Source organism: Camellia sinensis, chromosome 15 (genome assembly GCF_055761805.1).
Source record: "Camellia sinensis isolate YWXY chromosome 15, ASM5576180v1, whole genome shotgun sequence".
Lineage (NCBI taxonomy): Eukaryota > Viridiplantae > Streptophyta > Magnoliopsida > Ericales > Theaceae > Camellia > Camellia sinensis.
Genome location: NC_138975.1, coordinates 17110107 through 17136035, shown reverse-complemented (window position 1 = coordinate 17136035; position 25929 = coordinate 17110107). Strand labels below are relative to the sequence as shown.

At 36.2% G+C, this 25929-nt stretch overlaps 1 protein-coding gene and 1 long non-coding RNA gene across 9 annotated transcripts; one reads left to right on the top strand and one right to left on the bottom strand.

The window, feature by feature from the left end:
- Positions 1 to 2: 2 nt before the first annotated feature.
- On the bottom strand, positions 3 to 23886 carry LOC114271238 (uncharacterized). Of its 7 annotated transcripts, none has more exons than XM_028212865.2 (16): positions 23522 to 23881; positions 22264 to 22866; positions 21254 to 21383; positions 20940 to 21141; positions 19855 to 19941; positions 19671 to 19730; positions 19418 to 19504; positions 18687 to 18758; positions 18162 to 18217; positions 9032 to 9117; positions 8090 to 8180; positions 7847 to 8004; positions 7641 to 7732; positions 6602 to 6664; positions 5459 to 5532; positions 3 to 140 (listed from the first exon to the last, which is right to left on the bottom strand). In XM_028212865.2, the coding sequence occupies exons 2-16, from the start codon at positions 22823 to 22825 to the stop codon at positions 83 to 85; spliced, it is 1878 nt and encodes a 625-aa protein (XP_028068666.1). In that variant the 5' UTR covers positions 22826 to 22866; positions 23522 to 23881; the 3' UTR covers positions 3 to 82. The 7 variants fall into 7 exon arrangements, 5 of the variants coding, with proteins under 5 accessions (XP_028068666.1, XP_028068669.1, XP_082765611.1 ...); XR_014356908.1 differs by lacking the exon at positions 3 to 140 and adding an exon at positions 3913 to 4258 and having other exon boundaries at positions 7942 to 8004; XM_028212868.2 differs by lacking the exon at positions 3 to 140 and adding an exon at positions 3913 to 4258.
- Positions 825 to 4012, top strand: LOC114271240 (uncharacterized). 2 transcript variants are annotated; one of them, XR_003632280.2, is made up of 4 exons: positions 825 to 958; positions 1794 to 1856; positions 1987 to 2063; positions 3588 to 4012. It is a non-coding gene; the product is annotated as an uncharacterized LOC114271240 (long non-coding RNA). The 2 variants fall into 2 exon arrangements; XR_014356909.1 differs by having other exon boundaries at positions 833 to 958; positions 1987 to 2054.
- Positions 23887 to 25929: the final 2043 nt, after the last annotated feature.

The window sequence follows — 25929 nt, the reverse complement described above, 5'->3', positions numbered from 1 at the left end:
TCCCACACAACACAGCACAAAAATCAACAACCGATCTCAAAAATCAAAAAAACCAATCTCAACCCTCCATTCCAAAGCACATTCAAGTCCCAAATACCACAACAATCCCTTGCCTGAACAAATGCACATACCCTTTAACCCTACAAAAACCATGGTTTACAAAAAAACTCAAAAATCAGACAAATTTTCAACAACCTCGCATGCAATACAAAAACCCACAAACCAATATATATATAAAACTCAATAAATATGAGAGGGCAGAGAAAAACCCAGATTAGAGGGTTTATGAGATCTGGGTAGAGAGAGAAACAAGGGGAAACAGATGGGATAATCTCCAAAGAGAGATCTCTTTTTCCCCTTGTTCTTCAAAATCTCTGTATACTTCTCTACTGATCATTTATTTGATTTTTTTAAAGATTTTTATGAGTGAACCATTGTGGGTTTTTCAGATACAAGTGCGTAGGTGAAGAGAAGAGAGAGTGGAGTTGATGATGAACGGTGAAGTAGCGTGGCTTCTGTATAGAAAATGGATCAGACTAACCTTTTGGTATCTTTTTGCCAACGCAGGATGCTCTTCTGGGGGTAGAGAGAGAGAGAGAGAGAGAGAGAGAGAGATTTTGGATTAATATTTGTTTTTGAAGTGGAGAGGAGAGAAAATAAAAGGAAAAAAAAGTGGGTTGATTAGGTACGACAGGTTTCATATCTAGATTTCTACACTTGTCTTCGATGGGCCCACATTGGATGGTGATGAAAGAGAGATGTGGTTTTGATTTATGTGATCAACGGCTATGATTGTCTTGATTGAACTTCATCATTGAAATTATATCATACTTATATGTTACTTTGTGTGTGAGCGGAAACATTTAAATATGGGGTGACAAACAGTGTGGTCGGTTTATCGATTGGGCTAGGTTTTCTTATGCAGCTTGAAGAGGAGAGAGAGAGAGAGCCGTGGCTGGTAATCGCTCTGAAAAATATTATTCATTTTTCATCCTGTAGTTTGAATCACATGGCTTTTGTGTTATTTTTGGTGTGTTTTTCAACATTGGTTCTTGATATTGTAATTTTGAATGTTTCTTATGGTGATTTGATGATCTTGATTCATGGGTTCATAACATTTTTTCTTTGCTGCTTTTCTTCTTGGTATAGCATGTTGGTAGGTGAATTAATCTCAAGGAACTCGTTGATACCCAGGAGCTCCAATGTTTTTATTTATTTATTTATTTTTATGTGTGTGAATTTTGATGTATTTAGTTTTTCCAATGTTAAAACCGTGTTTGGATTATAAATTTGAATAGAGATTTAGAAAGAAAAAAAAAAAAAATGTTGAAAGAATTTAGTTTATATTTCTTTCACATTTTACTCTTTTTTTTTCTCTTTTTCTTTCTAAATCTCTACCTAATTTTTTCAAATTGATGCTCCAAACATAACCAACCTAAAGGGGAAATTTTACCAAATGGACTAGTTTGCCTAATGTCAGCCATTTTTTTTTTATTGCCTTTTGCTTCTGTTGATTCTTTTGTTTTGACTAAGATTTTCACAAGAAAAAATTAGTGTATTGAGGAGAAAGGAGGAATTGAGCTTCCCAGCTTCTGTTCTATGGCTATTCATTGTTTGCAATGCTTTGCCTGCATCAGTGAACTTGATGAAATGTGTATTCACAAAAAGGTCTAAAAATGGGTACTTAAGAAAGACATTTCATTTTGTCATTGAGGAAAATCTGATGCTGCTATGGATTTCTTACATTAGTTTTTTGTGTTTTCTTAATTTCATCTACACAACCTTTGTAGCAGACCACAAGAGCAAGAGATGGAAGTTGAAGAATTGGAAGGCCATACTTATGAATGATTTTAAAGGTTCTTACTTTATAATATTGCATTTTGCCCCTTGGACTTCTGTTGTTGAACACCAAAAATCCCGCATTTTCCTTTGATAGATTCCCGACAATTAACAAGGTGCTGTTTTTCTTTGCTTTTGTAATGCCAGAAATTCACTCTAGCGAAAGTGGGCTAAACACTTGTAATCGGTGCTTCCAGGTTATGCCATCTCCACAGGTATATACTGTAAGTGCCATTGGCCTCTATGTAGATTGCCAAATGATGCTATCCTCATCTAGTCAAGCTAGGCCATTGTTATAAGCTTAATAACAAACACCGACACAAGGAGATGAAATTATAGGTTTCGTTATTGAGATATCTACGTCAGAGAGGGTAGTCTTGCATACGATTTGACATAATCAATATGACAGTCCACTTTTGTCTATTGTCCTCCACGATTTTACTTTTTGGTCAGTAGGAACGGACCAACTTCTTCTTTGTTACACCTCTAGCTTTTGATGAATTTGCTCGACTTGATCAACACTTTCTAAACATTGGAATGACACACGTGGTTTGCCACTTGCCTTTTGCAACTACAAATTTAATTTTTGGGTAAAAGAAAGAAATAATTCTTCATTGCCATTAATTTAATTGCTGTTTTGGATAAGTTGTTACAAATGGCGATTTGAGAAGCATCCAACACTGACCTCTAATATACTGTATGCTTCTTTTGATCTTTACTGAATGGCAAATTGTATTAGTCCCAACAGCTGAATTCTGTAGTACTATCTCTTTTAAGAACTATCATGTTGCTACTGCATTGTGCCTATCCCATTATCTACGTATTTGTCAGTTCAAAAGGGATACAAGCAGCAGATCTTAAGATTTTGAGAGAAAAGCTAGAGCAAGAGGTAGTTTTTAAAGCACTTCTTGCTTTAATTTGAAATTTTCCATTTCATTTGTTTAAATATCTTGTTCAAAGACATTCCTTTTGCAACTTAACAATTTGAGATCATTGGTGTGCAATAATTGGTAATAATATTTTCTTGATATGGCACCAAATGGAATGGACAAAAGTATGACCTCTTTGAAATCTTAACTACTGAAACAGCACGTAGAATTGTTAGTGATCAAGGGGCGTAAGTAGTAGAAAAGCTTAATTGTCCTGTTGTGTGTGTATATATTGTACTCTATACCCATGTTTATAGGATTACAAATCCAGGGATTGATAATTCCCGGATATAGAATTCGAAGGACTAATAGTCCCTTGTCATTTCATTGCATATCTAGCTTTTGTTTGGCCTGGATTAATGCTTTGAATTTTCTATTAATAATCCTATCCTATATTTGGTTGACCCTAGTACATTGCCTGATAAGCTAACAAAATCACAAATATGTCTTTCCCCATTTATAAGATCTACGTTTTAATGAAACATGAATATATCTGTTTTGGATTTGACTAGACTAATGCTCTTTATTTGCTATTGACCTTTATCTTCATGACAAGTGACCATGCAATCTCAGGTTAATGCCCAAATTAGCACTTTCTGCACCCGAGAAAAAGAAGCTCACAGGAAGAGTTTCTGTAGCACTTAAATCTTTCAGATATTTTCTTCCCTTGTAGCGTAGATGCATATTCTGTGTTTGCCGCACTTTGCTTCCTAGTTTTGCAGAAAATTGATTGTGCAACTGAGAACAAGCAATTAAGTACCATGATTCATTTCAAATAATGTAAATTGTAATGAGGTTTTTTTCCCCCCCATTCTGCAGAACAGTTCAGCACTGATTACTGAACAATCTGATGAGGAAGATGATGTTTAAAACCTCATAGAAAAAGGCAAAAATGCTTCACCATCTTTGGTGCAATGCTGATGAAAAAGATATGCTTGAGCACCATCTTGCTGAGAAATCAGACACATCCTCTCACTCGTCAAGGAGAACCAATTAAAAGGAACGTTATAATGTGGTTTCAAACACAATGATTTGGTTACAAGTCATGTCTTGGATGAGAAATTTGTGAATCATTTAGCCTCCTTTTCACATGTATGCATTTTGGCCACAGTTTCACATATCAAGGGAGAATGGAAGTCCTAGGTTTCTCATTAACATTGTAATTTGGATGAGAATTTGATTGTGAACATTTTAGCCTTTGTCACATGTAATCATTTTGGCTGGCTTCACGTGTCAGGAGACAATTACATGTCCTGCATTCGGATTACAACTATTGCAAATAGGAAGATGCAAACAAAATTCTTCGAATAGCAGGGAAACACATTTTCCTACAAAAAGAACGATTTCTCAAATTTAAGAACTCATCTAAGCTAACACAAGGTGCAAAGAGCCTTTTAGTTCCCATCCAAAATTAGTGAAATTCTATTTTCCATCAGGTAAGCGAGCAGGAGATGAATACTCTCTCTCTCTCATTCACTTCTTATTTAACCCTGAAAAACAAAAAAGAAAGAAAGTTCTAGGCACAGTTCTCACCATGGACAAGCAAAAAAAATGGATCACAATCTAACAGCTGCAATTCTCAAATTTACAATCCTAGAAATAAACCTGTTGTCTTTCAATGTGTTGGTATGATATGTACTAAAAGACCCACTTAGTCTTAAGTAAATAAATAAATTTAAAATAAAGAAAAATACTTGAGATCCCTATTTTTGGTGATCCCCACAATTCCCACTTGATTTGTGATCACTCATTTTGTTTTTTGTTTTTCGTTTTTTTCCTCTCTCTCTCCTCACTCTCTCTCACAAATGCTGCGGGGTTGTGGGGTCTGGAGCATAGCTGTAAAAAATAAAAAAAAATAAAAAAAAAGGGGAGCAAAAGCAACAATATCTAAGAAAAAAAAAATGTTACTCAAAAGCATTGTCAATAAAGAATCATTTTTTATTTTTATTTCTGATATGACGGTTCAACATTTTCACAGGACTGCAGAATGTTTAACTTCTTAATTGTGCCAAGATCACAAATATTTCACAGCAAATCTATTCGGTTACATATAGAAGCACTATCAATCTTCCACAAATTAGCCTTTCAAGCTTTGGTTATAAAATTACACAAGGGTTACAGAGATGACTCCTACCATATCCCGATACTGAATCCCTTAATCTTATGGGAAATTGCAGCCCACGACAGTGCTTGAGAATTAGCTGATATATCTTTACTACAGTTTCTACCAATAGAGCATATGCCCCCAAGCTCATCTAACTGTGCAGCTGAGGGCAGTCAGTCTAGGGAAATCAGCAAATTAGGGTTTTGCCATTGTTTCTACACACATCCTTGATCTGACATACCATTAGCAACAGTCAGAAAGGCAGAGATGGCTGCACCATGTACCAAAGCCCTGGCCAGCACGGAAAAGATAAGATTAGGCAGAGAGAGAGAGAGAGATTTGATATGCCATACGGTGTTGCCTTCTACATCTTTCTTTTTGAAAAGTGATGTTAAGTCACAAGCAAGGAGGTTTATAAAGCCATCCTAATTTAACAAATTCTAGAAGTTATACAAGCGCCCCTCCTCCCCTCCCCCTCCCTCCTTTATGAACTACTTCAAAACAGAAAACCACCAGTAAAAAAGCAATAACACATGCATGTGGAAATCGGAAATATTGGTGGCGAGGGTTTCAAATAAGTACTTACTCAGGACTCTCTTTCTGATAGCCGAAATCAGTTGCTGCTTTGAGCGTTCTCTGGTAAGTCTGCTTCATTGCTTCCTGCCAGGAAGGGGCAAAGGGAAGATGTAATAATAGTATCCGCAGAAAAGAGTTTGAATTACATAACAGGTCAAGCCAACAAAAGCACCACAGCTCCACGATTGAGTCCCACAACAACTTGCTGCTTTGTGACTGGGATGGTAATAAGAATAATCTCTATAGTAGGAAACTCCAACATGATTACAATGAGTTTAAATACCAACACCAAGTTACCCGGGATGAGAAATAAAAAATTAAGCCTAGCTGGATTTCAATTATTTTTAAGGTGATTAATCACTACCGCATTCTTGATGCACCAAATGACTAAGGAAAATACTATAATGGGCATCACAGTCTAATGATTGAAAGATTAAGCTCGCTCTATATATAGACATTTGATAGAAACCAGACTCTGCTGTGATACCATAGTTCAGTATCACGAGATGGTGACAGCAAATATGAAGACATAATTTTGAACAGGCTATATGACACTTCAAATTTCACAAGACAAGCACCTCCACCTATACTAAAGAAGTGAGATCGTTATAAGTCCTACCTAGAAAACGTCCTATTTACCAGAAAATACCATTTGCTGGGCACTGATGAACTATAGTATTCCCAGAAACCAGATTCCCTCAATACTTTTGTTGCCTTTTTCTCTGCAAGAGAACTTGTTTTTCTATTTATCATTTTTCTGTTCCCATATAAAGATGTACCATAATTTAACAAGTGATACAACTGAACTCAACTCAACAAGGCTTAATCCCAATTACTCTAGGTCAGCTACATGGATACATTTTCTCCAATTCATTCTATTCAAAGCAAAATCTTCAATTAAATCCAAGTAATGTCCTTCCTCACCATTTCTAGCACCTTCCAAGCACTCATTACCAAAGCATTAGTTGACCCAAATCAAGCTCCTTTTTTTCTTTTCTTTATTTAGTACATGTACAAGTGAGCTTGATTCGATTATTTAAAATAAAAGAAGAAAATCAATTGGCATCCAAACTCAAACACATCAGGATATGGAATTGCAACTTGGGAGTTCTCTCAAAATCCAGCAGCCAAATAAATTATTATTAAACCTCACCTGTAATTTAGATTCAAATTCTTCGGGCGACCAGTTAATCAGTTCAAGTTCTCCCGCAGCAACCTACAGACCAAGTGGTTACAGATTTAGCACATGAATCGAATAATGATTGAAAAACATCCAAGAGCAGTACCAATAACACAAATAAGGATAAGAAAGAAACAGAATAATTTTTGCCATTTAAATTCCCTCTACAAATATTTTATCTTCCTCAGGTGTACCTTTAACTACTCCATACATCTCTCTCCAAGTTTTTTTTTTTTGATAAATAATCACACTTTATTAGAAAAGCATCAAGACGATGTAAAGAATAAAAAAACACCACCCAATTCGGGTCCAACAACCTAACGACTTAAATCCTCCACAAACTCTACAAAAGCCAAAACATTAGGATCAACCAAACCCGTAACCCAACTAAGCAAAACCAACAAAAGCCTACTCTCTAACCAAGAAATGGCATGACATAGATCTTGGAAAACATGCCTACTGCGTTCCAACCAAACCAACCACGTCAAACACTGAGTAGCAAGAATCCAAGCCTTCCGAAATCTCTCTCCAAGTTATTACTACAGTGTCCTCATCTAGTGCATATGTAGAAACAATAACCTGCCTCTGAAAAAAATTAAGACTCTGAGCATAATTGCATATAGCTCCATCTTCCACACTTCATGTGTAGACCCTATCCCTATTCCATTCATGTTTTTGTCTTTCTCCATGTGCCAAAATCCGCAATCCAAATGTTCAATCTGCAGGTTTTCCTTCAACCTACATAAATTTTCTATGGACTTGGACTACCTAAAAGAAATATACCCCAAGCAATTCAGATGATAATTTGGCAGACTCAGATTTTGAATTGGTAAATATACCACATCATCTAAAAAGTTTGTTGACATGCATTTTGCTTATAATACTGAATCATGTTCACATGGATATAAAAAAATGAACAATAAATAAAAAAATTCATAGTTACATATTGTTCATAAAAAGGCTGAAGACATAGAGCATGGATAACTAAGAGGTGGTCAGTGTTATATCCTACCCCTCCAGCACCAGCAGCAATAGCAGGGGCAATGAGAACATTAGCTTTTCTTAGAACATCAACTGCTTCAGGTGTACAGGGCATATTGGAACCTAGAGTGCATATTGCAATATAGTTACTAACAAGAAGGAAAAACCATAACAAACAAAATCACATATAAAAAGTAAAGAACTAAAGGCATCAAGTATAATATTGAGAAACACTACCTTCTACTAGTATACGACAACCTGAATTAACCAAATTAATGGCATCAGAATGATCAATTTCATTTTGTGAAGCACAAGGAAATGCAACATCACACCTTTCATTCCAAGGTTTTACTTCATCATAGTACTTAGAACGAGCATAAGTCTTTGAATAGTCTCTGCAGGTGCCATTCAATGAATTAGGACATATCAACGTTTCTGAGGGTTGCAATTTGGTAAATAATGATGGGGTAAATAACGAACCTCAAACTTCGTTGTTGAGTTTTAATATCTCTCAGAAAAGATATTTTCATGAAATCGAATCCATCCTCATCCACCAAATAACCCTTGGAATCTGTACAATATGTTTTCAGCAAAGGCATGTGTTTATACATACTGTCCATAAAATGGTATTCAGTCATTGTAGGGATTTAACCACCACGTGTCATTCCAAAAGTACCCAATAAATAAATAATAATAATGAAATCCATAAATATAAGCACTTTACAAGATGATAAAACAATTAAGAAGGAAGAACAATAGACCGAATTTTCCACATTTTTCAGACTTATTTTAACAGAGAACAAAAAAGTTGAAAAACCTTCAACCATTAGTTCCTACTACAAAGATGAAAAACCTTCAAACAAATCCGGAGACATAGTCCCCAATACCCAGCTCTACAAAAGCACCGGAAACCGAGCCTTCATACGAACCACCAATTAATCACACCATCTCTTAACCTAGAATCCTTCTCCTTTTTAGAACCTTAACCCTGTAAGCTTTCTACAACCAAAACCTACCACAATTCGTATTGTAGGCAACAAAACTCCAAGCTTCCTAAAGATGTTCTGCATCAACAACCTTGGCATTACCCACACCATACCAAACACTTGATTATGGATACTAATCACAAGCATGTTTAACAGATGACTTTGCCAGTTGTAACTGGTTGAAGCAAAGAATTGAAATTTATAGGACATCCTACACCGTTAATGACTCTAAAAGTTAAGCATGGTAGTGCAGGAGCTTCAGCATATGTTCCAGGTAAAATGCTTAAACCACAAGAGTAGGTCCAAAAAGAATGATGGAACTGAAGTCATTTTAAAGAAAAATATATACATATATATATATTTTTCTTACAAACAACAAACTACTTCAAAAGATTAAATTAGTTCTGAAATAATAGAAATGGGCATTAGAACAAACCTGATACTGTGATGGGAATAGCACCAAAAGCAAGAAGCTTCTCTAGAACATGCATTGCAATCTTTCCAGAACCACTAACAACACATCTGGAGCAGTTCAGATAGGAACAGTTAAAACCAACAACTTAGCAAGTAACCAAACTTCAGGTCTCTTGCTCTTCGTTCTGTAAATGAAGCAGACAGTAAACCTAAGAAAAAAAAAATATATCGAGTAAATTAAATGAGCACCCTGAGGCTTCTAACAATTGCATATTCCCATCCTCACAATTTTTAATTTAACACTGATCTCCCCTCTGGTGTGCATGAGCATAAGGTAGGCAAAATATGTTGCCATCATGAATTGAACTAATTTCAATAATTACTTTTCCCTTCTCTAATCTAGTTCTACTCATTCATTTTATAATATTTTTGGTACCTCATTAAACCAATCGAATGTACTAAACTAACAACTCTCATGCCCCTTGTCCCAACATGATTAACAATTTGTCTTTTTTAACAACAAAGAACTTTATTGATAAATCAAAAAAGGGAACGAGGATGAGGCATCCTCTTACAAAAGGGTAATGGAAATACAAAAAACGAAACCCTAACAAGATAATCTCAAGCAAAAGCCTACATATCACACATCGCCAACCAAACTCTTGCTAACAAAAAAAGTGGGATTCCCTTAAATAGAGAACTCCCCAACACCCAAAAAGAAACATGATCCCACAAACAATCCACCTCCCAGAACTTATCTTCAAACAATCTCGCATTTCTTTCCAACTATAGGACCCAATAAGTTGCGAAGACTGAACAAGACCATAACATTTTGGCTCTCTTTGATCCACCAAATGCTCTAAAGTCAACTAGGAGCATATGCACACTCCCTTTTGGGGCTACTCACCAAAGAAAACAATTTGTGCCATAAATTCAAAGCAATTGGGCAATACAGAAATAAATGATCCATAGATTACCCATTCTTGAAATACAAAATGTACCACTGAGGATTTAGAAAATGATTAGGTCTCCATTTTTGCAATGTGTCATTTGTCAAAATACCTCCATGAACCAAGGCCCACATGAACACCTTTACCTTTAGAGAAGCACAAGCCTTCCAAATTCTTTTGCAAAAAAGAAATTGAGGAACATGAGGAGTGTCGATGATATAATCAAAAAAAGACTTGCAAAAAAGTATCCCAGATGAATGAAGAGCCTAAATCCTCTTATCCTCCAAAAAAAGAGATAAAGAAAAGTGACCAATTCTGGATAACAAAGTAGTCAACTGTGAAGCCTCTCTATCATTAAGATTCTTAGAGAAATCAAAATTCCAGGAGATAGGAGTTAAAAGTGAACAAGCCATGGAAGCAATTGATGAATTATGAGATTGAGCCACTCTATAGAGATGTGGAAAATCAGTAGCAAAAGAAGAATGACCCATCTAAACATCCTCCCAAAATCGAGCAAGTTCCCCGTTGCCCACTCATACAGAGAGATGACTAGACCAACATGTGAAGATTTGATAAATTGATTTCCAAGGAGCACGACAGTTACCCCTCAGGACCACCTGTGAATCCCTACCATTGTTTTAAGGCCCATATTTGCTTCTAATAACTGAGTGCCATAGTGAATCAGTCTCAAGTGAAAATCTCCATAACCACTTGCCAAGAAGGGCCTCGTTCCTAGCCACAATGTTACCAATAGCCAAACCCTCCCATCTCTTTAGGCAAAGCAACTACCTCCCAACTCACCAAGTGATCCTTTTTCCCCTCATCCTTTCCTTCCTAAAGAAAATCCCTCACCAACTTTTCTAGTGATCTTACCACCTTAACCGGAATCTTGAACAAGGATAAATAATAAATAGGAAAAACACAGTCTTAACCAAAGTGTATTTACCCCCACGTGACGATAAAGCCTTACTCCACCCTTCCAGTCTCTTGCCATTTTTTTCCACAACTGGATTCCAAAAAGCTTCACTTCTAGGATTACCCCCCAATGGAAGTCCCAAATACTTAAACAGAAGTGACTCTATACCCCACATCCTAAAAGTGTCACCCTATTTTGAAGCTAATCTTACTGCATATTAATTACCACCATAGTACTTTTTCCCAAATTAACTTTAAGCCCTGAGATTATCTCAAAAAGTCTCAAAATTGAAAAAAGATTAGATGTCTGACTTTCATCCCCTGAAGATAAAAATATAGCATCATCTGCAAATTGTAAATGTGTCACACTAACTTTATCCCTCCCCACCTCCAATCCCGCAAAAAGACCTATTTCTTTAGCCCTATCAACCATCATTCCTAGTACATCAGCCACTAGAATAAAAAGAAAAGGAGATAGAGGATCCTTTTGTCATAGCCCTCGCGTAGCCCTAAAGCAATCCTTTGGTTTACCATTAACTAAGACTAACATATTGCAAGTCGACAAACATCCCCTAATCCAAGATCTCCACCACCCACCACATCCTTTCATGTCCAATACAAAATCCAGAAACTGTCAATCCACATGGTCATATGTCTTCTCAAAATTCACCTTAAAAACAAGTCACTCCTTCCCTAAACTTTTATATTCCTCCACTACTTCATTTGCCAGTAAGGCAACATCTAAGATTTGTCTTCCTTTCACAAAAGCCCCATGCATCCTAGACACTGTCTCCCTCAAAGACATACTCAGTCGTTTTGATAGAACCCTCCCTAAGATCTTATAAAGTGATGTAAACAAACTGATGGGCCTAAAATCTCCAATTCTTACAGCATTCACTTAGGAATTAAACAGATGAACGTGGCATTTGAGCTCAAATTAACAGCCCTCGACTCATGGAATTTCGAAAACACTCTCAACAGATCCCCTTTCACCACCTCCCAACAGTCCTGAAAGACGACCATGGAAAAGCTATCCGGACCTAGAGCTTTATCTCTCTCATAATCAAAGACAGCCTCTCAAATTTCCGCTTCATCAAAAGGTCTTTCAAGCCACGTCGCAATTGCCTGATCAATGGACCCCCACTCAAGTCCTACAATCCCTGGTCTATTCACCTCCTCCTTCGAATGAAGCTTAGAATAAAAATCATGCACGCCACTGACAATCTAATGCTCCCTTTCCTCTATAACCCCTTGACTCACTTCTAATCTCTTAATAAACTTCTTCCCTTTTTCCCCATCTACAAACTTGAGAAAAAATTTTGAATGAACATCCTCTTCCTTCAACTATTTGACGTTCGTTTTTTGAGCCCAAGAAATTTGCTCCTTAAAAGTCAACTCTTCCAATTTCAATCTCAGCTCAGATCTTTCCCTCCTAAATGACACTACAAAACCCCCTTGCGACTCCAATATATCTAACTCTTCAATCCAACGCATCACCTCCTTTTTTGAAGACTCCAAAATCCCAAAAACATCCCTATTCCAACCCTTGACATTCTCCTTGACCATCTTCAACTTTCTCATAAATTTAAAACCTTTCCATCCATGACAACTGGCATTGGTCCACCAATCCTCAAAATTCCATTTAAAAGATGGATGCTCCAGCCATATTCTCAAATCTAAAAGGCATCGGTCCCCATTTTAATGGCCAACTTTCTATCATAATAGGACAGTGGTTTGAAACTAATCTAGTTAGCGATTCCTATCTTAAATTGGGGAAAACCCCTTTCCACCCCAAGGAATATAAAAATACATTCAGTTTGCAACACATCAAATTCTCTTGAAGATTAGACCATGTAAATCTTGTATTACACAACGGAAAATCCACCAACTCACTATCTCTTATAAACAAATCAAAGTCCCTCATCCCCTAGTAGTTCTAATCCCATTGAGCTTTTCTGAGACCCTCCTAACCACATTAAAATCCCTCCCTAAACACCAATTTGGTGAACACAACCCAAATAACCCATATAGCTCCTCCAAGAAATCCTTTCTCCTAGAAGGCCTATTAGGTCCATAAACCCCAGTCAACTACCACTCCGTATTGTCAAGGTTCCTAAACCTAACTGATAGTGAAAATTCCCCTAATATAGTTTCACATTCAGAAACAACCCTCTCATCCCACAAAACCAAAATTCCCCCCGATCTACCAACTGAAGGCAAACAAACCCATCTCCTATCTACCAACTGAAGGCAAGCAAACCCATCTCCCATGTCTAACTCCCCAAAGACTTTCCATAAATCTCCTATCACACCCTTCTACTTTAGATTCCTGAAAAACAACTAAATCCGTTGATGACTCCTTAGAAAATCCTTAATAACACTCCTCTTTTTACGAGAACCCAACCTCCTCACATTCCAACTAATAATCTTCATTGGATAACCTCCTCACGCCTCCTCTCATAGTTAACTGAACTTGCTAAATTCCTTAATTCCCTTGCCCCCTTTTTACTACCCTCTCCTTCCGTTCTAACAGCTTTCTCCCTTGTGAACCTATTACACTTCCTAAATGGCCCAAAAGTGTCCTTAATTTTAACTAGTGACAATCCCATAACCTGAAGTAACTACATAAAATGAGGTACCTCATTCTCCTCAATTGGACAAGTCTCATACTTGCTCAACTCTTTCAGCCATCTCACCATTTCCTCATCGCCTTCACTAAAAACCTGGCATCCCTTGTCAAAATGATTACCCGATACCCCACCCTGATTGTCATTCACCTGACCTTGAGAAATAATAGCATGTAAGGACTCAGACACAATGGTAGACTCAATCACAGTGGCCCACAGGATTTCAGAAGTAACCCCTTGTACAACGATATCAACTATACCTCATTCTCCTCAATTGGATAAGTCTCATACCTCCTCAACTCCTTCAACCACCTCTCTGTTTTCTCCTCCCCTTCACTAAAAACCTGGCCCCCCTTGTCAAAATGATTACTCGATACCCCACCCTGATTGTCATTCACCTGACCTTGAGAAATAATAGCATGTAAGCACTCAGACACAATGGTAGACTCAATCATAGTGGCCCTTGGGATTTTAGAAGTAAACCCTTGTACAACAATATCAACTGGTGAGATTTCGATAATAGGACATGAAGAACTGGAAGGACAAAGCACTAAAACCCTATCCCTATCCCTATCCCTAGAAATAGAAGGTTCAGGAATAGCTTATACCCCCTTATGAGAAGGTGAAAATGATAAATCTTGGTTAAAGGAAGGATTGACCTGATTCAAAGATTCAGAAACCTTTTCGTTATCCTCATCCTCGATAGTACAATCTACATTAAAAAGACTGTTGAGGTCCCAATTGAAGTCAACTTGCTCCTCCTCAATGGTTTCCATTTCAGAATGTGACTTCGAACTCTCAGATAATCCATATGCCTCCAAATTCTGCAATACCTCATGTATTACAAAATAACCCTCATCCACCTCATGAACCTGCTTTTCTAAAGCCATAATAAGCTCTATCATATCCTCAGCCCCTTCCTTTGGTATCCTATTCTCTCTCTGAAAATCCCCATATGTTCTGTCCACAATGCCTGCCAGCCTTAGTTGTACTTCCTCTATGTTAAGATCATCACGAATGAGTGATTGTAATCGTAGCGCACGATCGTTTGATCCGGATACCTCAGACGATGGAAGTTGACTCCCCTCCTTAATTGCTGGACTTCTTCGAAGCCCTATATCTCCAACTAACTCATAGTCTATAACCAGTGTGGTCAAAAGAGTCAAGTCTGCCTGTCGACCCAAACCTAACTCCGAAGCCTCCGTCGATCTGGGAAGAAAAGCCCGTGGACCTTCAATACAAACTAGGCCCTTATCTTTATAAGTAAGGACCTCGTTTGTATCCACATGAAGGCCTGGAACATTTGGAACCAACTGTTCCAATCCACAAAAGTTAATATCCTTACTTGCGATAACCAAATGTTGGGCTGAGCCCACACCTTGGCCAGGCCTAATACCCCTTTCGTCTCTTACTATTCCTCAATTACAGCCCTCCCCCTCGTTCAGATCATCCATCTGTCTCCTCACCTTCTTTCTGCCACGTGTCGTGGCTGTCCCCTCTTCACCTCCCCTTTCTCCGACGCTGAAGTCACTTGAAAATTCAGGTTGGAACCTCCATTACCAGTGAACCTCCCTCCTTTCGACAGGCTTTGTTAAAGCCTTCAACCAAACAATGATAGAAATATTGTCCAGCTGAACATGAACAGTTGTAGGTAAGAAGCCATTACCATAACCTCTGACATTTAATCTTGCCTCCAAGAGATTTCCGAAAGATCTGGTTCTATTATCCACCTCTATCAAACCACCACACTTCGCCCCAATCCATTCAAAAGCCCTTTCATTCCAAAGATTAAAAGGCAAATCACAGACAGAGACCCATCCTCCATTTGACACGATGACGTTAACCCTACTGTGCATCTCTTCCAACCAGCCTTCTAGCCTCACTACAATGCCCTTATTGAAGAAGCAAACTCCCTGATCACCACAGTAATCAGCCTTTTCAGCACTATTTGCAAAAAACAAAGCCTTGTTTAATTGAAAAGGCCATACAGTAACTGAAGTTTTAAACAATCGACATAGTTCCTTCTTAATCTGTGACCATTCATTGAAGAAGTCTGTTCTAGTGCATACCACCACCTTGGGCATTTCGAAAAAAGGATTACTGCCTCCTACGATACTTGCTTTAGACTTAAGCACTTCAACGTACGAAGCTCATCCGTTTGCCCCTGTTTTCTGATAAATGTTCACTTCTGTTTTTCCTCTGCGAGTCCTTAATAAATTGTGGTCACTTTGATACTGTCTTCCCTTGTCATTGTCCTTAACTTTGGAATCTCCACAGATAATTCGTTCAAACATTTTGGCCATTGTCATCCACCCTTTACCATCAGCCCCTGCCGGAATAATGATATTACCTCTTTTTACCCCAGCCTCCCATTTTGACATCTCGACGAAGACGCCACTTTTGTTACTGAATTTCTAAAGACAAAAAATTGCTGAACTACTACTATACTTGGTGAAAAAGGATCGTTCATTGTGCCAACTCCAAACCTGACGCAAAGCTCGCATTGCCCAAGAGACACCCCCAAAATCTATTTTCATAGTGTAACTTCTAAGTCGGTTCCTCTCAATATTCTCCACTAAACCTCCCCTAGATTCACCATCCACCTGAATGATAATAAGCTTCTGTTCAATTCGCAACTCAGAAGCTCCCCCGCTATAGACTCTCATTCTCACTCTAGAGGATGCCTTTGCCTGAAATTCTCTTTTCCACCCTCCACTGGCATAGCTGAGATCATCGTCTTTCTCAGGTAAGATATCAACAGTAGGCCCTCCTTTAGCAGTTGCACCAAAATCAACCATCATCTCTCCTGTCTTCGTAAATTTGTGATCCTTGGAATATGTCTGAGCCCACGTTGCATTCAAACTTCTTCCTAAGTTGCTCAATTGAACCCTTCCCCCAGTGAATCTCTCAATATGCCCAGCTTGAAGAATCACGAACCTAAAGCTACTGTTGCATACCATATAAAAGGATGACCCCCAGCTTCAATTGCCACCTTTTTGCCTCTCAAAGTAGTTGACTCCAACAGATCACGAAGACAGATTCATTAATATGATTACGAAAATTAATCATTTAAATTGACGAATTGAGAGCTGATTCAATTAATATAATCTTTCAAGCTATTACAGATCGTTTCATGCTTGAAATCTTCCAGGTTCAGCTCCACATATAATCGGATCGAAACTGAACTGTGAAGATCGTGAAAGATCCGAATCTGAGGTATGAGTGAAGTGAAGAAATCAGCTTGAATTCCGCATAATTCATAAAGAAAAAAAAACTAAGCTTTTTTCTCCTTCTAGAAAGTATATCTCTAAGAGATACTGGAAGAGAATCTGAAATCCTAGAGAGAGAATTGGAACGCTCTATATATGAAATTGGTTATATAACTGAATAATGTTTTGTAACGTTACAGAGAGAGAGAGAGAGAGAGAGAGAGAGAGAGAAGAGGGGGCTCTTTGTCTTGTATCTCGGCACCATTGACAATTGGTCTTGGCAGTAATTTATGTAAAATACAATCAATACAGTTCATTCTACAGATATATTGGTGCAGGGCTTGAAGAAAAGGAATGCCTTTTTAATGGGTCCATGTCCTTAAACCACATTCTTAAGCCCTCAGCAGTGCATCCAAGAGCCTCCGCCACCCACAAGTTCTGTTAATGAAACTATCCTGAGATAACAATTCGCCCATAATTAAAAACCCACATCCAACCCAAAAATTAGGTTTTCCCATTATTAAACCACCCAAATTACTGCCACCTTCAGTTTTGCTAAGATTAGCTGTAAAGTCCCATCATTATCTGCTTGCTCAATAATTTCCATTATCAAAAACCACCCCCATAAACACAACATTTACTGAAACCTATCTTATATGTGACCACCTCAATAGAAAACACTTCCATAACCATCACCTCCACTTAACCCACCACAATAACTGTGCACATAACCATACATACCTAAAAGAAAAAAGCAAACAAAATCAGGAAATTAAATATATGTATCACAAACATGCTAGCAAATCATGAACTTCTCCATCATGTCTGTCCACTTAACCTCAACATCATCCTCCAGATCTCCCCTTATCAATATTTTTTGAACCAACAACTTTTTCTTGAATCGTCCTTCAAAATCTCAATCATGATCATAAGTTTTTCAATTGAGCTGAATCCAGGTGTTATAGTTTCATGGAGAAACTCCAACTACATGCCAGAATTCCCAGAGAAGATGAATAGTGGAAAGACATCTTTAACAATGCAAAAAGTAGGGTGAATGTGTCTTTTCTTGAGCTCCTAAAACAGCATTCACCCATCACCAGATGGAGATCAGTGTAATTACAAAAATATACAGGAAGATAACAGCAATTATCATAAACCTCAAAGTGGGAATTGTAGTTCACCCACCCACCTACCCCACCCCTCCCCTCCCAAAAATTAAAATTAAAATTAAAAAAAAAGAAAAAAAAAAAAAGAGGTAAACACAAGTCTAAGGAGGTGAGTATATAATCTATGTTCACAAAATTGATTGTAAAAAGAAGGGGGGGGATTCCCTTCAAATCTTCTAAAATAGTGCCATAGAAAATTTGTTCCAGTCAATATAATAAAATATAACGTCATTGTTTGCTGGACTAAACTATAGTTTATAAGCTTTCAAAATTTAAGCAATGAACCTTAGTCCTTTAAGTTCTTTATTCATGTCTGCAAGAACAAGCTGGGTAAAGAAAACCTGCAAAGTCAAGGAATATGTGAGATTCCTATCATGCAACAAAGGCATAAATCAGGATGCAGTTAAAAATAAAATGAAAAAAGGCAGCCATCCAGTCAAGGAGAAAAAAAAAAAAAAAAGATTTCTCATACAAATGAGGATGCATAGAAGTCAACATGCACAATCCCTAAAACCCACCCCATCCATGGACATGCTTAAATACACAAAAAGAGATATGAAGAGAGTTTGAGAGCTTGATATACATTATAGGGCCCATTTCCTAACCCTTATAGAACAATTAGTGATCTAATATGTTATTCCCTTGTTTGCATTATTTCTTCTCTGTATGTATGGATGCTTGCATCTTCACACAGGAGATGGGGTTGCACTTGAAGAAGGGTGTTGGATAGCTTTATATTGTTTAGCTCATTAGGAAACAACTAGAGCTTTTGGGACAATTGGTGATCTAACAGAAAGAAATATTACATACCAGCCCATAGCCAGTAGCTTCAGTTCGTAGGCTAGAGCCAGACCAGATTATCCTTGGCCCTGTAAAACTTCCCTGCATAAGTAAGACATACAAATGAAATCATCCAGAAAAATTACACGGTAATCATACTTAAAAAAAGGTCCAAGTAAAATGACTCCATGAAAAAACCTTGCATTAGCAGTAACGTGATGCATTCATGGATAATATAGTATAAATATAGCGTAAAAGAAAACAAAATAATAGCCTAATACATTGTCAAGAAAGCTTGAATTTGAATTTTTTGTAAGCCCTTGAACATGGAGATTTCTGATACACCTCAAACCCCCATGCAGAGTCTCTGCAGCTTTCCATACAAAAGCTTATACATTGAAAACCCCAAACCACCAACATAAAAGGAAAATAAAATTGTACTCTTTTATATGCTTGATGTGGTAGCTTCTTGCCATTCAAAGAAGCAGTCCAAGAACAGCCTAGAAAAAATTATAGGGAATTATAGTAAAAAGTATCCTGTAGAACATTATTGGACAAGTAGGAGAACATAAACGTGTCAGATTCACTGCTTAATTCTCCTACTCTTCACATGAATGCCATGTAGTCATGACCAATTGTTCCACTCTTGATTGAGCCATAACTTGATAATATACTTTATCATCAATATATATGTACACGTATGCATGTATGTATAGTATACAAATTAAAAATTTAGGTCAGCAAGAAACAAAGCTTGTTACCTGAACATGACTTGCTAGACGACGATATTTCCCAAACATATAACCCATTTCACGAGCACCAACACCCATCTCCTCTGAAGGAAGATCCTAAAAATTCACAAACAATAAAACATAGGTTCTCTTGGCTTAGCAAAAAATAAAACAAAATATAAAATAAAAGGAGAAACAACATATAAGTGACATGCTTAAAATTTCATATATAATCCACTGAGAGTCTGAAATCCACAGAAAAATATCTCTCTTTCTGCGTTACCTTATCAGGACCCAAATAACGATATAGTTCATCCATAAAACTCTGACAAAAGCGCATGATCTGCAAATGTGGGTTCAATAGACAATTACTAAAAGTTTCAAAAAAAATTATTAACATCAAAAAGAATTAGAACTTCTAAGAATTCATCATCAACAGCAAATACATTTTTAAATGAAAATAATACCTCACTGTCACTTTTTCCTTTTGGATCAAAATCACTACCACCAGCAGCACCTCCAAGTTTATAAGGAGATAAGGCACTTTTTAATGTCTGCAAAGAAGTAAAAACAAAAGATTAACACAGAATCATTTGCTTCCCATCAGTAATATTTATTCTGTAAGCAAAGTTCAGGCAGCTAAATATCATCTGAAATGCATCTGTAGATAGACTTTAACCATATGTAAATAAGAAGAAAAGATATGAAGCATAGCCATAGGCTCCCCCATAGTCCTAGCAAGCGTACTAGTGTAGCAGCTATTGTGAAAACTATAAACATTCTTGTGATCTATTAATTCAATAAAGATCAGTTTGGAGAATATCCAAGTACCTTTTAAATCTCTCCAATGATGCAAATTTTTTTCAGTAAGAGTTATATTACCAAATTTAAAGATATTACAATGAGGCTCAAAACAATACTCCCATGTACACAGCCCCCAAGGGCACACACTCAAAGAGAGACACGTTACCCAAGCTAACATAAAAATAAATCCAAACACAACCCAATTGGCTAGGCATAGAAAAGAAAGAAAATAAAACTCCCTAGCAAAAAAAATTTTAAAATAACACACAGAAAAGTGCCAGCAAAACAAAGCCATGTGCCCACTAAAGTAACTCACACCCAAAAATGCGTAGGGGAAACACACTGAACATAAAATAAACATTGTAGCACATCCAGACTGCCCAATGTAACAACTAGAAAACCAATCAAACTGCCCCCATCACACACCTGGGTCAGCAAAACAGGATGGTCCAAATGGCAACCATTGATGTAACTTCATCCTAAGGAGAATAAACAAGGTGAACTCTCTGTGAATGTCCAAAAGATGTTCATTTGACATGTGTACTATTTGGCAATTTTCAAAATATTGTCTCTGGATGGCAGAAATATCCATGAGTCCCAACCATTGATTGCAGGGTTCCTAATTGCACCAAGCATGCAAGTATGCAAATTAACTCAAAATGGGAAGCAAAGTTTAGTGCAAACTTTGGACAACAAACCATAGAAGCAGAATGAGGAATGACACAAAAACCAGAAATACTGGTTATACCTGTTGGAAACCCAGAAACTTTGCAATGCTTAAGTTCATCAATGGATGAAAACGAAGACCTCCCCTACATGGGCCCAAAGTCTGGTTGAATTGAACTCGAAAGCCTCGATTGACATTTGCCTCACCTCGATCATCAACCCAAGGGACTCGGAAAAGAATCATACGCTCAGGTTCAAGCAAGCGCTCCATAATGTTGACATAACTGAAACATTATAGAGCCACCACATGAGAATTTTAATGTATTTCACTGAAAACATGTTTCACACTGAATGATGAAGTGCTAATCAAATATCATTCGTCCATGAGAAACTCACTGAGAATTTTTAGCAATCACTCTTTCTAAAGCATGAACCACTTCTTGCACACACTGTATGAACTCAATCTCATGAGGATCCCTCTTCAACGCTGCTTCAACGATTGATCCAGCCGTTTTTGACATAAGAGCTTCAGTTTAAGGAAACCAGCAGATAAGTGCCAAAAGAAAAAATAATCAGAAAGCAAAATTTAGCTTAGCTGTCATAGCCCTAGGTGTGCTAGTTGTGTTACTTCATGTCTCATTGTTGTCTATTGCACATATATAAACTAAATTAAACTTTCAGAAATGGATATCTTTGTTCCACTGATTCAGTCCCAAGGGAAAATACTCGACAATTACAGAATTCCCAAGGAATTAATCAATGTATTTGCAATTAATTTCCACAAATAATTTAAGTGAAGCACAAGCAAGCCAACTTATTATTATAGTAATTTTCCACCAAGATATCAACCTTGAAGAACTTGAAAGATTGAGTATTAAAACTTCAAAATGTAAATTTATTGTTTCTTATCTGCTTTTTTGGGTTTCATCAAGTGGTTCTATATAGAGAAACATTTGTACATGAAACTCCACCTACAGATGCTTAGTGTCTCATCATTAACAGCTAGTTCCAAGCCTGACAAAGGATAAAATTTTCATTATGTAGCTAATAGCCACCATTAAAGCTAGCTAGAGCCCATATGAGTTATGACATGAACCCTCGGAATATAGCATGTGGTTTACTGCACAACTGCAAGCATTGCAGTTGATAGATTAGAAACATAACACCAAGTGTCAGGCGGTCAACCCCAAACAGTCCAAACAAAGAATGACTCTTATATTTGTGAAGTGGAGTTGAGTTGAGTTATAATTAATTGCATGACTTTTATATAAACAAAATCTTAAAAAATACAAGTAAATTGATACATCATTTTCACATAACATACTGCAGAACCCACTTAATAAATAGGATGTCTATAGAAGTTTCATGCAAGTATAAAAAAATAAAAAAGAAATTGGAAGACTGACCTTTAACACAAATAGGTTTGTCAACAATAATCTTGTCTTTGGAAGCCATTTGGAGACGAAGAGCCTCTTTGTGCAGCAAACTATTGTTGTGTTCTTCCAGTGCACTCATCTGCATATTCCTACTACCTTCATTCCCATAAGGATTTCTTCTATGCTTCCTACCATATTCTCTACAAACAGAACAGAATATCCTCGCTGTCCCTTCCTTCACATCAACATATGCCCACTTGTACGTGTCAGCCCATTCCTCTCTCCATCTTTTAACCACCTTCTTCTTCCTTTTCACATTTTGTGCCTTAGACAAATCCAGGTCTTCGCCGGCAAGTTGGGAAACCATCACCATCTGTTTGCTATCATCATGCTCTTCAACTGAAGACTCTCTTGGCAGGCCACTGATAAGGGGAGTGCTTGCAAATGTTGGGTCATCATCCCCAGGCCCAATTTCCAAATCAATTTCTTCTCCAAGCTCCCTAACAACCAGGTGATGTCTCTGTGCCTGCTGAATTAAGCTCATATCATCCATTGTAGAATTCATCCCTATCCCACCTACCGGTAGCAACATTCAGCATGACAGTTCAACCACACCTCAAAATCCTTTATTCTCTGCATGTAGAACCAACTAAATTAACTTATTAACTTGCACTGTTATAACCAGAAAGAGAAAAATTACAGATGGAAACACAAGTTATATAATTAAAATAGTATGTACCAACCAATACACCCAATTCCAAGACAAACCCATTTTGGATGAAACCCTAACTAGAAAATTCCCAATGATTTATAGCACTAATAATTGGGCTTCAAAACTATAACCAAAAAGATCTCTTTCTTTCCAGTAAAGGAACATAATTATCATGTCTGATCATAAAAGACAAACAAACACAACTCACACAAATCACTACTGTGAAACAAAAGATTACCAAAACAAACTCTTCAAAATCACCCATGAAACCCACAATATCTCGTATACTTAAAACCATTTTCCCATATTATTGCCCTATTCCCATTCAATCAAACAGCATCATTGCATTTCCAAAGCACTTCCTCGCTATTGGAAGCAAATTTTGCTTTAAATTTTGTTTCCTAACACAGAATCATACACTTTCAAAATCCAAACAACCAACCCACATCAAATTTTCACTAGCTAATTATCGATTCCAAAAAAAGAACAAGAATTCAATAACTAAAGTAGCAAGAAGTGTTTCAGAAACTAATTCCAATAAAGGAAAAAACGCAAACCCAAAATCAAAATTGAGACCTGAATTGAAGTATAAACTCTCTTCAGTCTTCACCGAACTTGCTGTATCAGGCTTGAAGATGAAATCCCACAACTAAATCGTATTCCTTAACGGAAACAATTGGTCGGACCGCGATCAGATTGTTCGCTCATTCTGTGATCAGCTCTGATTATACTATAGATATATATATATATATATATATATAGAGAGAGAGAGAGAGAGAGAGAGAGAGAGAGAGAGAGAGATGAAGAAAGAGGGAGGAGGGTTTGTTGAGAGAGGGGTTTGGGAGAGATTTATCAAAAATTGGGATAAGTTGCAGTGATCAGAATGGAGGAAGGAGAGAGAAATTTATTGTGGGCGTTTGGTAAGTTATTATTTGAGTAAGCTATTATAAATTAAAATTTTTATGTTTTTGAAGATAATTTGTTTTTTTTTTATTTATTGATTAGATGTAATGTTTATAAAAAAAATAAAATAATTATATATTTGATATAATATTTTATTTTATTAATTATTTTAATTTATTTTAAGAAAATGTTTGGTAGCTCAAATTTTTGCGGCTCAAATGGCTCAAATTTGTCAAAACGACGTCGTTTTGACAGATTTAAGCCATTTACACCACAAAAATTTGAGTTACGAGTAATGATTCATCCCCCTTTTTCCCCCACCCCTTTGACCCCCTCTCTCTCTCATTGGTTACCTTTTCTTTTTCTTTTTCTTTTTTTTTCCTACTCCACCAATCACCCCCTGCCACGTGGCAAAGGGGTGAGGGGGTGACCCCCAAAAGGGGGTCCCAAGCATTATTCTTTGAGTTACCTAGCATTGTCGTTTATTTTATCCTTTTATAAATTTTAGCTAAAAAATCTATAAAAAACCTTTGCCAAACACCCACATTGTTAATCCACACTTTGCCTCTCTGTGTATTTGATGTGGTAGAACGTGGGCCAAGCTTATGGGTACTACTATAACCTCGTTTTGGAACGTTATTGCAATAATTTTTTAATTTTTATAAAAATATATATAAAAAATAATATGATAATTTATAATAATTTTTTAATTAAAATATATAAACGAAACCTAATGATTAGCTTGGGAGGGACGTTTTTAGTCTAATTTTTTGGTTAGATTTGGCTAATAATTTTTTAACTTTTTATTTTTCTTGAGAAAAAAATAAAACAATTATAATTTAATTGTGACATTTTATTTTATTAATTAATTTAATTTAATTTATTTTTTTTATATTTTTTTTAGTCTCAACCAACTTTTCAAATGGGGACTAATTACATGGATTTCATTTAAGATGGGACTCAATATGGCATTTTGGTCACGTTCTTTTAGCAGATTAGATTAAATAGGATTGTTAATGAAGAGATGGTTGATGAAGAGATTATTAATATGGAGATTGTTATTGATGAGATTAAGTAGAAGTGTATTTTTTTAATGATAGTGGAAGTGATGGTGATGGTGTTACTAAATTATTTTTATATAAATTTTAAAAAAAAAAATTTAAAACAAATATAATTTTTTTTTTTTTTACAAATAACAGATTGCACTTGGATAAAATAATAATAATAATAATAAAATAATAAAATAACACTTAATCCCCTCGTTATTTTTTTAATCACATACCTTTTCTAACTTTGTTAATCCGATTGTATAAGGGAATTGTTAATCCAGTTAGACTAATAATCCACTCATAAATTTCTCCAACCAAACATATTTTCACTAGTCTAACCTTACTGTCACTCAAATCCTACCACTTATGGAGATAACAAACATGGCCTTTGTGCTGCAGCAAACAAAAGGCCATCAAGGAAAAAAAAAAACACAAAGGGATAAGAATTTTAGTAGGTCTACGTTATTTTAATAATTTTTTAATTTTTTATAGTTAAAATATAAGGTAAAAAAACATTAGCATGTTTGAATGACTTCTTAAGTTTTAATGAAAAAATGTACAAAAATAAAATAAAAAGAACAATTTTTTTTTATTTTTTTGTATAATTTGTTGACATTTTGACCTTTTTTAATAACTTTTTGATTTTTAAACTAAAAGTTAATATTACCGAACGAGGCCTAACAAAATTAAAACTTCAGAATTTTTTTATTTTATTTTTTTGTAATTGTCGCTTTATTTATTTTGCAAATTTTTTCAGGATTCAATTGGTTACGCTTTTTTATTTTTTATTTTATTTTATTTTATTTTGATTTTTGGGAAATATTCAAAGGATAAATTACACTTTGCTTCTTCATATTTGGTCATTCTCTCAATTTTTAACTCTTAAGCTTTTTTTTCTTACTTTGGCCGTTCATATTTTAAATTTTCTCAATTTACTGTTAAAAACTAACTTATATTTAAAATTAGATTAAAAATGCCACATTCATTGTCACATGACTTAAAAAATATATTATTATATTATTATTTGAGTTT